Genomic DNA, 15130 nt, shown 5'->3' with positions numbered 1-15130 from the left:
CTATAGCTATTATTGGTATATATGTATCTTGCTACACAAATGATATGGAATTAACCCAAAGATGCGGCCTAGTTTTATCTTTGATTCCTCACTGCCATATACACTACCTTTCAAAAGTTTGGGGTCACTTAGAAATGTCCTTGTTTTTGAAAGAAAAGCACATTTTTTGTTCATTAAAATAACATCAAATTGATCAGAAATACAGTGTAGACATTGTTAATGTTGTAAATGACCATTGTAGCTGGAAACGGCAGATTTTTTTTATGGAATATCTACATAGGCGTACAGAGGCCCATTATCAGCAACCATCACTCCTGTGTTCCAATGGCATGTTGTGTTAGCTAATCCAAGTTTATAATTTTAAAAGGCTAATTGATCATTTGAAAACCCTTTTGCAATTATGTTAGCACAGCTGAAAACTGTTGTGCTGATAAAGAAGTATCTGGAGTATCAAAGAACTTTCTTCTGAAACTCGTAAGTATGTTCTTATTCTGAGAAATGAAGGCTATTCCATGCGAGAAATTGCCAAGAAACTGAAGATCTGGTACAACGCTGTGTACTACTCCCTTCACAGAACAGCGCAAACTGGCTCTAACAAGAATAGAAAGAGGAGTGGGAGGCCCCGGTGCACAACTGAGCAAGAGGACAAGTACATTAGACTATCTAGTTTGAGAAACAGATGCCTAACAAGTCCTCAACTGGCAGCTTCATTAAATAGTACACGCAAAACATCAGTCTCAACGTCAACAGTGAAGAGGCGACTCCGGGATGCTGGCCTTCTAGGCAGAGTTGCAAAGAAAAATCCATATCTCAGACTGGCCAATAAAAAGAAAAGATTAAGATGGGCAAAAGAACACAGACACTGGACAGAGGAACTCTGCCTAGAAGGTCAGCATCCCGGAGTCGCCTCTTCACTGTTGACGTTGAGACTGTTGTTTGTGTGTACTATTTCATTAAGCTTCCACCACTATCCTTGAAAATATTGAGAGTGGTACTCAGTAATGTGTTGTATTGGATTTGCCACAAACATAACATGTTTTTGCAGCATTACTTTAGTGCCTTGTTGCAAACAGGATGCATGTTTTGGAATATTTGTAATTCTGTACAGGCTTCCTTCTTGTCACTTTGTCAATATGGTTAGTATTGTGGAGTAACTTCAACGTTGTTGATCCGCCCTTAGTTTTCTCCTATTAGACATTCAACTCTGTAACTGTTTTAAAGTCACCATTGGCCTCGTGGTGAAATCCTTGAGCAGTTTCCTTCCTCTCCGGCAACTGAGTTAGGAAGGACGCCTGTATATTTGTAGTGACAGGGTGTATTGATACACCATCCAAAGTATGTATAATTAATAAATTCAACTTTATTAGGGACATTCTATGTCTGCCTTTTTTATTTTTACCCATCTATGTATACGTACCCTTTTTTGCCAGGCATTGGAAAACCTTCCTTGTCTTTGTGGTTGAATCTGTGTTTGAAATTCACTGCTCGACCGAGGGACCTTACAGATAATTGTATGTATGGGGTACAGAGATGAGGTAATCATTCAAAAAATCATGTTAAACACTAAAATTGCACACAGAGTGAGTCCATGCAGCCTATTATGTGACTTGTTAAGCAAAATGTTTCTCCTGAATTAATTTAGACTTGCCATAACATAATTTTTGACTCAAGACATTTCAGGTTTTCATTTTTTATACATTTGTAAAACACAGTATTCACCTTTGACCATATGCGGTATTGTGTGTAGACCAGTGGGAAATAAAATCTATTGAATCCATTTTTAATTCAGGCTGTAACAACAAAATGTGGAAAAAGTCAAGGGCTGTGAATAATTTCTGCAGGCACTGTATGTATCACCTGTTACTGTTGATCCTCCTGACTTGTGAGATGTACAGTCTGTACACAGTAATGGCAGGGCAAACAAAACATATTAGTGCTAATCATGCATTTATGATTCTGCTGAAGTTTCTCCAATCTTGTGTAAACAGATATGATATGTGTGGGTACATGTCTGTGTGACGTGTGTGTGTAATCAAACATGTACCCCTGTGTACCCGTGTATGCCTCTGTGTCTGTGCACGTGAACAGATAAAGGTCTAAGGGTGCCTGAGCACCTGCCCTTTTGCCCTCCAATGAGAAAATTGCCCACATTTTTTATTTAACTTTTAGTCTATTTTCACTCTTGTTATTTAAATGAATTGCCCATCAAACTAGCTAATTTCTCATGATTGAATCTAGGAAAATTCCCGATCCTCTGCCCCCACTCGAGTCCACCCCGACTACACTTGTCCTACAGGCAGAAGCTACAGGTGCGAAAGGTAGTGTAGTAGGGGCTACCTTTTGAGTTGCATGTGTCATCTCACGGTTAGGAATAGGGAAGCAGAACAAAAACCAATCACAGTTAAAGACTAGTTAGATTGTTTCAACAGCATAGCTAACTAGCTGTCTAACTAACTAGCTGATTTACATAATCTACATTCGCTATGATCAACTGATAGCCCACGCCTCTTTGCCCTCTCTTTGAGCAGTAGGCTGTAAACTTGCTGGGATGAGTGTGATTTTACAGAAAATAAAGGCCTATGCTGTTGAAATTTGATTACAGGAACATTAGATAAGGAACTATGAATGTAAGAATTTTAATTTCAACTGTGGTTTCGGAAGGTAGTGTGCCCTTTTCACTGAACACGCTAATACCATAATAATTCCCACACTAATGCCGGAAGAGCAGTTTCGTATCCTAGCAGAACAAATCGTAAAGTAACATGTAAATTAAGGGCTCTATTCAATCCGCAGTGCTGAAGAGTTGAAATTTAAAGGTAATTTACAATTGAGCCTACATATAAAGCAGTTTGCGCGAATGCATTGCCTTTACATTTTTATCATGCTGTAAAGCCAAACTTCAGTGCTACAGATTGAATCGAGCCCTTAAAACCTCTTACTGCAGTGGGCTAAATCAGGGTCACACAATGTTTCTTGGTAGTCTTAAACAAATCTACTTTGAAATTGAAGTATTCACCTCACACACATGGTTATCGGCTTCAAAAAAAGAAGACACCTGCACCATGTCAGATATTCAGTTTAAATGTATTCAATTTTGAGTTTGCATCCCAATATTACACTTTATATACATCACAGAAGACTGAAATATAACAAAATTGTTTGACATAGAAACACTATTTTCGGCATAAAGAAAAAGAAAAGAGTATTAATTATGGAATTAAGAGAAATCTAACATTCCACCCATGAGACCACTAGGTAATTTGACTGCAGGAAAGGTGTACTCTGTGTTGTGAGGTGTACAGAGTTACAGTAAGCAATGTTTTGTTGTTTTGGCTTTCAGTCATTTCAAGCCCTTATGTTGAATTGGAAAAAAATATTCGATTTTTCATATTTTCATAATATTTGTACTACATACTTGAGCTTGTGTCCTCAAACGTGAGTACACCTCAGCAATTTATTAAAAAAATTACCAGAAAGGTAAGTTCCAGACCTTTCCAAAACTATACAACATTAACATTCCCAAGAATGTGCAAAACTGTCATCAAGGCAAGGTTGGCTACTTTGAATAATCTCAAATATAAAATATTATTTGATTTGCTTTGCTTAACACTTTTTTGGTTACTACATTATTCCATGTGTTATTTCATATGTTTGCTGTCTTCACTGTTATTCTACAATGTAGAAAATAGTAAAAATAAAGATAAACTCTGGAATGAGTAGGTGTGTCCAAACTTTTGACTGGTACTGTAAGTATTCAGACCTTTTGCTATGAAACTCGAAATTGAGCTCAGGTGCATCCTGTTTCCATTGATCATCCTTGAGATGTTTCTACAACTTGTTTGGAGTCCACCTGTGGTAAATTCAATTGATTGGACAGGATTTGGAAAGGCACACACCTGTCTATATAAGGTCCCACTGTTGACAGTGCATGTCTGAGGAAAAACCAAGCCATGAGGTTGAAGGAATTGTCCGTAGAGCACCGAGACAGGATTGTGTTGAAGCACAGATCTGGGGAAGGGTACCAAGAAATTTCTGCAGCATCGAACGTCCTCAAGAACACAGTGGCCTCCATCATTCTTAAATGGAAGAAGTTTGGAACCACCAAGACTCTACCTAGAGCTGGTCGCCTGGCCAAATTAAGCAATCTGAGGAGAACGGCTTTGGTCAGGAAGGTGACCAAGAACCCTATGGTCACACTGACAGTGCCCTTAAGTTCCTCTGTAGAGATGGGAGAACCTTCCAGAAGGACAACCATCTCTGCAGCACTCCAACAATCAGGCTTTTATGGTAGAGTGGCCAGACGGAAGCCGCTCCTCAGTAAAAGGCACATGACCGCTGCTCGGATTTTGCCAAAGAAGCACCTAAAGGACAATATTCTCTGGTCAAATGAAACCTAGATTGAACTCTTGAACTCTTTAGCCTGAATGCCAAGCGTTGCGTCTGGAGGAAACCTGGCACCATCCCTACGGTGACGCATGGTGGTGCAGCATCCAGCGGTGGGGATGTTTTTCAACGGCAGGGACTGGGAGACTAGTCAGGATCGAGTGGAAAGTACAGAGAGATTGATGAAAACCTGCTTAGGACCTCAGACTGGGGCGAAGGTTCACCTTCCAACAGGACAATGACCTTAAGCACACAGCCAAGACAATGCAGGAGTGGCTTCAGGACAAGTCTCTGAATGTCCTTGAGTGTCCCAGCCAGAGCCCGGACTTGAACCAGATGGAATATCTCTGGAGAGACCTGCAAATAGCTGTGCAGCAACGCTCCCCATCCAACCTGACAGAGCTTGAGAGGATCTGCAGAGAAGAATGTGAGAAACTCCCCAAATATAGGTGTGCCAAGCTTGTAGTGTCATACCCAAGAAGTCTCAAGGCTGTAATTGCTGCCAAAGGTGCTTCAACAAAGTACTGAGTAAAGGGTCTGAATACTTATGTAAATGTGATTCAGTTTTGTATTTTTATCTATTTTCAAAAATGTCTAAACATGTTTTTGCTTTTTCATTATGGGGTATTGTGTGTAGATTGAGGGAAAAATCCATTTTAGAATAAAGTTGTAACCTATCAAAATGTCAATGGGTCTGAATACTTTCTGAATGCACTGTACCAACCTAGCCTGGTCCCAGATCTGTTTTTGCTGTATTAAAATGACCAAATGAGTTGGCAAGTCAGCAAAAACGGATATGGTACCAGGGTGACACCGACCCACTATACATTGTAATCCTGCCCTGGTTTCTTCCTTCTCAGTCTGATCAATGCAGATTTCTGTGTAGCCAGCTGCCTAATAGCGTATGGGGCGGTGCTAGGCAAGTTGAGCCCAGTCCAACTGATGGTGATGACACTGTTTGGAATCACTCTGTATGCTGTAGAAGAGTTCATCATCCTCAACCTCATACATGTAAGTATTTAGTAACTAAAGGCTTTAATATTAAGTCCTGCATAAAACCTGCATAAATGGTTCTCACAAATGGCCCACAGTGATGCTGTATCAAGGTCTGTGCTTGATTGATTTTCTGAATACATTTACCGTTACAATAGGATTTTGTGGAATAGATGTTATCCACATATATGAATAAGGTGGCTGGTTTACTGTACATCATTCTCCCTTACAGGCCAGGGATGCTGGCGGCTCCATGGTGATCCACACATTCGGGGCTTATTATGGTCTGTCCATCTCGTGGATGCTGTACCGGCCCAACCTGGACCAGAGCAAGCATCTGAATGGCTCTGTCTACCACTCAGACGTCTTTGCCATGATCGGTGAGTCGGATTCACAATAGTTGACGCTTTGCACATTTTCCATACTGGTATAGATGCAACTGTACTACCATGGCTCCACCCCTGTCCCGTAGGAACCCTGTTTCTGTGGATGTTCTGGCCTAGTTTTAACTCAGCCGTCACGGATCACGGGGATGGGCAACATCGAGCGGCCATCAACACCTACCTGGCCCTGGCCTCCACCGTCCTCACCACCGTAGCCATCTCCAGTCTCTCCCAGAAGACTGGCAAGCTGGACATGGTAATTGACCATATGGTGTGCCTTACATACATTGGCCTGGTCCCAGATCTGTTTGTGCTGTCTTGCCAACTCCTATGGTCATTGGTGTAATGGCCATACCCGTTTCCTTTTTATCATGCATCTCCACTCAAGCTATTGGCCAACTTTTCTGTTCCTGTGTTCCAGGTTCACATCCAGAACTCCACGCTGGCAGGGGGTGTTGCCGTGGGTACGGCAGCAGAGTTCATGCTAATGCCTTATGGGTCTCTGATCATAGGGTTCTGCTGTGGCATCATCTCCACCCTGGGCTACATCTATATCACGGTAATGTAGAATATGGAGTCACATCAGTTTTATTAATCAGATTTATTTGCAACTTTCCACAAAATGTGCCTATCGAATGCAGTGAAGGAGTGTAATTGCTAGTTAGACGCTAGTATAGTAGTGACTACTGACTGGGCTACTCCCATTTGATTTGTGGGCATGTATGTGTCTGTTCCCTCAGCCATTCATGGAGAAGTATCTGAAGATCCAGGACACGTGTGGCATTCACAACCTCCACGCCATGCCTGGGGTCATAGGGGGCATTGTGGGCGCCGTCACTGCTGCAGCCGCCAGTGAAGGGGTCTATGGCAAGGAGGGGTGAGTTATGTGATATCATTATGGACATCCAATGATGGCACAGAAGCTGGACAAGAATGCTGCAGCAATGAAGTCTGCTCAGTTTATCTGCTTCCAATTGTGTTTTCTTCCCCCTTAGATATAGTAATTGTTTTTTTAATAGGTTGATAAACACGTTTGACTTCACGGGGGAATGGAAAGACATGGTGCCGAGCCGGCAGGGAGGACACCAGGCAGCAGGGCTCTGTGTTGCCCTCTGCTTTGGAGTCGGAGGAGGAATCATTGTTGGTGAGTTGGACACAATTTAACCGTCTCTAGATTAGGTTGTGTGTGCGCGCTAGTCAAAACAGGTTGAGATCCCAGGCCACCACACAAACAAGGCTAATATACTGTAAGGTCAAAGTTTTTAAATTTACAAAAATCTGGTTCACACTCTCAGTCCCAGAGATGCAGTACATACTGCTGGATGTCCTCAAGATTGGCTGCCACTGCCACAACCACCACCCTCGGTCATCATCCGCTTGCGGCACCCAGTCCACAGAACAGTGCTGGCAGCACAGGGGGAGAGAGGAAACATCCATTCTGTACAGAAGTATTTGACCTCACCCACACATTTAGGGGTCTACCGTTCCTTATCTGCGTGGTAGTGAGCGTTGTCGACGCTGGTCCCCCTCCGGGTTTCAGTGGTGGCAGCAGCAGTGATGGCCATCTTCCTCCATCAGCAGGCCCAGACTGGTGCTGAAAGCTCCTTTTTCAGTTGTGTGGTAGCTCGTTAAGTCAATCAGGCCCAGGTGAGGCATACCTGGGCCAACTCCTGTCTCCAAGGGGAGTCTACAATAAATCAATTAGGAAACACAAAAGGAGGGAGAAACACAGCAAACAATATAAATCATGCAAAATTTGAATAAGGCTCACAAAGTATATTAAATAAAGCAAGGTCACTGCACACTCAAAATAAATATTACATTCATACAAAAAAGTATGGTCTCCATTTTGGGTTAAATATAAGGGAGACAACATGTGACACATGCATGAGTGTTTTCGTGAGGACAGGTTTTGAGGTAGCTGACAAGTTCATGTAGTATTGTGCGGCCTGTGGTGGCGTATTTGAAAAGTTGCTGTATGTACTCCGTGGTGGTGAGATGAGGATGGTGTTTGTCCCTAGGCTGTATCCTGAGGATGCCTATCTGGGGAGATGCTTCTGATGACAACTGCTTTGACGATGAACTCTACTGGGAGGTGAGATGCTGTACTAAACCATTAAAGTCCAAATGTATTCATAGCATGAAGAATGAAGTCATTTTCGAGTGATCTTTCTGAAGGTGATTTCTTAGAATTTTTTAAAAATGAGAATTTGAATCAAAACAATGTGTCATTGTTAAAGGGCATATTATTTTCCCCCTAAACTGTTTCAAAACTGTTTCCCTAATACTGTCACGTCCTTCATGGAATGGTTAATACCAATATTTAGCTATTAGCTTGTTTCCAGTCCGAGGAGGTTTGGTTATTAAGACTAAATGGTCTTTGGTTTGTAGAGGCTAAGGAAGGATATGGCAGTGGAAACTATTTACCTCTTCTTTTACATGCTTTTGGAAGTTCTAATCAAATGTTGATTTCTGCCCTCAGTTACCTGAGGATGAAGAGAGCATTCCACCTATCCTGGAGGCCAACAACCACATGCGGAACAGGGATGTGTAAGTAGCAGATTTGTGCAACAATAGAATTATGGAGGTTGGATTGTAAGGCTTTTGTTCATTATGCCTTATGATACAACATTAGTTCCTGTTTTTTTGGTCAGTCATGTTACTTGACCTGGATTTTAACCTTTTTTCATCAAACCGTCCCCTTTTATTTTTGTCAGATGGTCCAAAACCATCCTCAGAGAATTGCTTTCATTTACATCTAATTCTTTTTTCTGGAAAAGGCTTAAAATAAAGATAAAAATCCAGGTCATGTGACATGATTAACCAAAACACAGGGCCCTAAAATGCCTTTGTCCTCATAAAATGTGTTATGTCAAATATCCTCAAGATGGCAGCAGACCACTGTGCGATTTGAAGTGTATGCCCACTGCTAGTGCATACAATCCTTGTTTGGGCCCACACGATACTGTGAAAAAGTACCTCAAATTAGTAGACAGCATGGCACCGCCCTCTTACCTTGTTGTTTTTGAAATGCTGAATTGGAAAGTCTTCGTGCTCAACGTGGGTGTGCGCGCGCATCTGTTCTGTGTGTTGGTAGGGGTGTTCCATAGCCCTGGACGGGTGCTTTCTGAAAGTGACCTTGAAGTTATCCAGTAGCTGACAATGGTACTGCTTTTAGAATAGGGCAGTGTCTGGGGATAAAAAAAACATTTACTGTGTGTGAGAGGAGGATTTTCTCTAATTAGGTGGAATCTGTCAATTTGAGAACAATATAGAAAAAGAACAGGAACCAACTTTCTCTCAATTCCCTTTAAGCAAAGCAATGTGAAAATAGAAAGAGTGTACTGGTCAGACGGTATGAATAAACTGTCTGAAGCCTATGTGTAGTCCTGGGCTGTACCAGTTTCACGCATGGGTTGTAATCTTAACGTAACCTTTTGTCATTCACAGTACAGAATCCCATTTCTCTATGGAACAGAGTCAGAACTGACGCTAGAGCCTGATGTCATCTCCCCCTACAGAAACGGATGGTTCTATCCTACACGGACTCACGCTGGACAGAAAACACTCCGCTCCTCCTGGTCTGTTCATGGCATTTAGTCAAGCTTTACTACTTTACATGGAATCACAACGACAACTCCCTGAGAAACAGGGACAATTATCTTTGTTTAATGAAATCATTTTGGGAAATTATAGAATAACCAGACAAAAATAATGGTGGCATGTTTTTATCACCAGTCAGGCCTAAGTCGAATCCTAAGCAGGTAAACCCTACATCATTAATGTTAACAGTAAGATAGGTGACTGTACACGTTATTTTCCACATTGTCATTGTGTCACCTTACCAAATAAAGACCACAGGCCAAACCTCCGGTGATGTTGGTGAGAGAAATTATTGTAATAATCAGAATTTGTGGTGATTCTGTCCTTTTTTGACAGGTATAATCAAATAAAATTGTCACATGCTTTGTAAACAACAGGTGTAGACTAACAGTGAAATGCTTACTTACGGGCCCTTCTCAACAATGCAGAAGGAGAATTGGTCAGGAACCCTAACACTGCAGCTATCCACTGCAGCGCCATCTTCAATCTTCTACTGTATGTCATGTTTTGTTTATAGCTTAGGTTGATGTTTTTTAGGTCCAGTTGGTTTTATGGTTTATCCAAATGGCACTATGGAATTTCAGCTCAAGCTTTCATCATTTAGTCATAGAACCTGATTAAATTTGCATCGCTGCATTCAAGGAGTGTAAAGTATATCTATGACTGTAGAGAAAGGGGGTACATTACCGGTGTTTAAAGTGAGATGTGAATTTGATTCAACTAAATCAAGGCAATGAAAACTGCTGTGTTTGGATGTCTTCACTTATAACCTGTTTTACATATTTAATTTATTGTTCATTCTAATCTGTACGTTATGTAGAATTGTATTAAATCTAGTTACCCATTTGTGTAACCTCGTCACGAAGTGTTTGAGACTATTGTAGCGGAGTAGGTCTACTGTAGCAGGTCTTCACAGGTCCCCCAAACCTGACTACCTGAGAGGGTCCAGGTCCAAAATTCCTGATTGTATCGTTTCTCGGGTGTATGTAGCTACCAGTAGTGGACCCAACTACAGCTCTGCATAGCCTAAAGCATATACATCTTACGCTAATAAGGTGCATTTATTGACTTCTAGATGGCCTAGCCAACATATAAAACTCTTGTTCGTTAACCAGAAGAGAAACTTGGCTGATAAACCTTGTCACTCTGGTCCAATTGGATCCGGGTCTAGGTCCAACTTTTTGCACTTGAGAAGACCTCTGTGTAGCCTATTTTTTTGGGGGGGTCCAAACAAGAAGTTCCCTCACAGAAAAAATTAAGTTAATCCATAATTTCATTTTGCAGGTCTTCTGCTTTGAAAGCAATGAGTATGAAATAAATTCAATCTTTCATTGTAAAGTAAGTGGATCCAGGGCTTTTTCTATTAACCTTACCAGTGAGAATTTCTTTTTGAACCCTTCTAGACTGCTTCTTTTAGAAAAGCTACTCTTATTAGCAAGAAAATACATCCTATTTAATTGTATTACAGTTTTTTCAATCACATTCATGCAATTTTCAGTATGTGGTGCATTTTCACAACTAAGCACAGCAGTCTAAACAGATACTCAAAATGGCTAATGTTTAAAAACTAAGCACATTCAGTTGACTGAGTAAACTAAAATTTACACGTTCACTTGTTCACTGCACCAAATCACTCTTAATTTGGATACATATTCGATATAAGTATCTGCTTTTCAAAATGTGATATTCACTTGTGATTTTCTTTAAAAACAATTAAATGTATATAACCACTCAAAACTGAAAACTACTGAACCAAAGTTATGTAGTGCCTAGTTAATGTATGTAGTTTGACAACTGCTGAACACTACATTTTTACCTCAAATGTATCAGTTTATCAATGTTGGAAGGTAAAACCAAATAATATATGTCTGTAAATAGTACATCATTCTCCATTTGCCAGTGTGGTTCAATAGGACAAAGTGGAAGTCACCCTGCACTACCATTTGGAATTCGTGTACAATGCACTGCTGAAATACCTGATTTGTATATAACCATATAATCCATATATTTAATTGATACACTAAGCTGATTAATTCCAAGCAGAGACACAGGCAATCCTGTATCAGTTGACAAGTCTTGTAGAAAAAGTGATCTTGTACAAGGTTGCATTGGTCAAACCTGGAATTTCACGAGTTAAGGACCAGACATTGAAATGGGTTTAGCATTTGCATTGAGAATATGGAATGGACGTGAGAATGAGGATTCAGGAGGAGAATGAGAATGGACCAGATGAAGCAGAGGGCTGCAGATGAAGGATCCAGGGGGTGGAATCTAGAGTTTGGCTTGGAGTCTCAGGTAGACATGGTCAGGCCGTGGTAGTTATGCTGCTGTGGTGATGGCAATCCCTAAAAAGAAAACTCCAAGTTAGTCTGACTCTGGAGAGGAATTGAGCTGTTCTGGACTGCAGGTGCTGAATGGTTGGCAATATAGTTGAGGTAGTACAGGCATATGGATGAGATGCCCATGGAGTTACCCAACCTTAAACCCCAGGAGAGCAAGCAGAAGCGATGGTGGCAAGGAAAAAAACTCCCTTGAAGGAAGAAAACCTTAAGAGGAAGCAGGCTTAGCTGGGGAGCCAATCCTCTTTTGGCTGGTTAGGTAGGATTCGGTGTGTGAAGTGGATGGTGTCTGTAAACTGAGGCAGGGACTGGAGAACTGCTTGAGTTAATGCAGGTTCTAAGAGATGAGCATGTTGTGGGCTGTTGTCAGAGTGGATGTAGGAATGATAGGCTTGAGGGGACCAGCATCCAAGGAGTGTTTGGGATGCCGTGTCGAGATGCCATGGATGCAGAATTCTGGAGAATTGGTCAGCAGGATAGCTGTGATAGGGATAGCTTGTCTCAGATGGGAATGGAACCATTGGCGAAGTGATGGAGCCAGATTCGGTGATGAATAGTGGATCAGATGGAGAGGCATGTTGAGCTTGTCTGGGTTGTAGACAGTAGGTGAGTGGTTCGTAAGGGCTGATGATAGAATGGTAGCCGGAACAGGTAGACTGGTTCGCTTCTGCCCAACTGATTGGTTGACCTTGTTTGATGTTGAAGGTAACTTTTTCGAGGATGACGTTGTCTGATATGCTGAGATGCTTTTTGCTAATGCAATAAATGTTAGTTAAAATGACTAAATGGTGAGCCTATCATTGGGCTCCCGAGTGGCGCAGCATTCTAAGGCACTGCATTTTGGTGCTAGAGGCGTCACTACAGGCCCTGGTCTGATTCCAGGCTGTATCACAACCGGCCGTGATTGAGAGTCCCATAGGGCAGCGGACAATCGGCCCAGTGCCGTTAGGGTTTGGCCGGGGTAGGCCGTCATTGTAAATAAGAATTTGTTGTTTGTTCTTCTGACTTGCATAGTTAAATAAATACAATTAAAAATCATTATCTGATGTGTTGGTGATTAAACAAAATGTGCTCATGGTATTTCACGGAAAAATTAGATTTTGCATGAATGACACGGGTGAAAGTGTGATTCCCCAATTAATGCACAATTAAAGGTTCTGAACATAGATTTTTAAGGTTTTGCCCATGGAAAGACTTAGCACTAAGATGAAATTAAAACATTTATACTTAAAGTGTGGAAGCCGATGCTAGACCATTTGCCTAGAGATTTCGTTGACCCGTTGGAGCTGCAGAAATGCTGTAGCTTGGTGCTCAAATGGGCAACCTTAAAGTGGAACTGACAGCGTTTTAACTACTTTGCGGACATGAAATAAACAGACAATCATAATATCAGCCAAAGATATCAAATTCCCAGTTCATGCTACAAAACCAACTTTATGATGCACATTGTTGGCTGAATAAATGGATGCAGTTCAATGCATGATTAATATAATTCACCAATACGTTTCTTGGTAGTTCAATAAACATTTCTATCAGGTTGTAAATCCCAGCTGGCCTGGTACATTGTTGGCTGCCTCCACCCATTCGGGATGCACTGTTTCAGTTTAAATGACTCAATATTTTGGACAAAAACCGACGAATGTCGCTAAGGCTGGAAATGTCAATACAATCAAACTAGCAAGGGCAATGATCACACGTCAGTCATAATGTGGCTAATGGGATAGCATATCTATTTAGGTATCTATTTATGTAGCAAGCTAAAAACACGGAGCCTAACGTGAGATAGCTGCTAGGAGGATGTCATTGGATGAGTGGGTGAGTGACCGACTTTTCCCCCTCATATAATTTGCCGGTGGCTGCAGCTAGAGATGCAGGCGTCATTTGGTTAGTTAGCAAGATTTGTGAATCGCTTTGCTAGCTAGCTAGCTATGCTGAACTTGAACAACTGTTATCCAGTTAGCATACCTCTTGCGTTCATAAATTCACTCTGGCTAACTAAGCACTCTTGTCTGAGTGTACCAGCGCAAAGAATAACTGATGGATGTACCAACTTTCAACACCCTCTGAATATGACTGGTGTCAGTAAATGTCGGCAAAAAAAGTAATTCAATTGTTACCAGCAGCACAGTTAGTCACCAACGCTCTAGATAAAATGAAAACAGCCTAACCAGCTCTGCTAGGGCGAGTAAAATGGTCAGAGTGTTAAAAAAACGAAGTGTCATATTCTTCCTGGGAGTGTATATGAACAGATTTTAATAAGATTTCATGTTGCTAAAACACTGTCCTTCCATTTTAACTCAGTGTAAAGGGAGTAAGGGGATACAATACTGTTTGTGCCGATACGTAAACTGTTGAGCAACTATGTGGAAATCTTTTTTTAAAATGTTTTATTTTCTTTTTTATGTTTTTGTTATTGTACTTTTTTTCTATTACACCATTTTTTGTTTCTGATTGTTATCATTGTTTCTGTCTTTGTTGATGTTTTTTTTAATATCAATCACTATAACAAAGAAAAAGATAAAGAACATTTACATTGAGAATATCAAGGCAATATATACTGTCTGTCACTCAGTTGTGTTTTTCAATTATCCTTATGTTTAAAGAACTGTGATATTTGTTCAAAACAATTTAAAATACAGTATATAGGCCCTACCACAAATATGGATATTTTTACTCCTATTGTAACTAATGTAATCAACTGCCTTTGTGATAAGAAAAAGAATCATTAAAACTAGTTTACAGTGAGAAAGGAATAGCTGTTTTATTAATGACGATGTATTGTATTCAAAAGAATGTGACCTTGTACAAATAAAAACACTACACAGTAGGTGTATCCCCCTGTCCTACAACTCAAACTCAACTCATACCAACCATTGAGACTTCACCTCATCCAATACATGTGTTCATGTAATTATTGCACAATACGCCCCAATATATCACAATTTATTGCAGATCTGAAAATCACTACCCAAATGCAACATCCCCGGTTTGTCCTCATCATTTAGCTCTAATTAGAGGGCTCTGACCCTAGCGTCAATTTCCAGCCACCTTACACAACGAATGTTTGGTAACGCACCATTACTCTGACCCAGACCCTCCGTAGTCCTCTCTCCTTAGAGATCACACAGGGGTCATCAAGTCATTCCCCATGCTCTCCTGTTACACCAGAGTGACCACAGGAGCGATCACACACACATGCATGCACAGGAGGGAGAGATCATGTCCATATAGTCTCCTGGGAGACTAGAATGACCATCGGGACAGGAACACATCAGAGCCCAGCCCGCAGCATCAGCCTAAACATGCCCCAGGGTCAAAGGTTTGACCAAGTGCAAGGCCACACTCAGGGCTCCACAGGTAGAGCCGCATGAATGGCTTACCAGAGGTTTCAGGATTCAGATTTTCATCTAAATCCCACTTAGCTCAGCA

At 41.2% G+C, this 15130-nt stretch overlaps 1 protein-coding gene across 1 annotated transcript in view; it reads left to right on the top strand.

Moving 5' to 3' along the window:
- Nucleotides 1–10249, top strand: part of LOC106573321 (ammonium transporter Rh type C 1) — a 28371-nt gene extending 18122 nt beyond the window's left edge. Inside the window, exons 3-11 of the mRNA XM_014148275.2 lie at nt 5244–5394; nt 5609–5756; nt 5849–6015; nt 6181–6318; nt 6500–6636; nt 6779–6903; nt 7781–7854; nt 8242–8309; nt 9210–10249. Of these exons, the coding sequence (XP_014003750.1) occupies nt 5244–5394; nt 5609–5756; nt 5849–6015; nt 6181–6318; nt 6500–6636; nt 6779–6903; nt 7781–7854; nt 8242–8309; nt 9210–9249 (1048 nt within the window). The 3' untranslated portion in view covers nt 9250–10249. The remainder of the gene's footprint in view (nt 1–5243; nt 5395–5608; nt 5757–5848; nt 6016–6180; nt 6319–6499; nt 6637–6778; nt 6904–7780; nt 7855–8241; nt 8310–9209) is intronic.
- Nucleotides 10250–15130: the final 4881 nt, after the last annotated feature.

This window comes from Salmo salar, chromosome ssa16 (genome assembly GCF_905237065.1).
Source record: "Salmo salar chromosome ssa16, Ssal_v3.1, whole genome shotgun sequence".
NCBI classification, from domain to species: Eukaryota; Metazoa; Chordata; class Actinopteri; order Salmoniformes; family Salmonidae; genus Salmo; species Salmo salar.
This window is presented reverse-complemented; position numbering and strand designations above follow the sequence as displayed.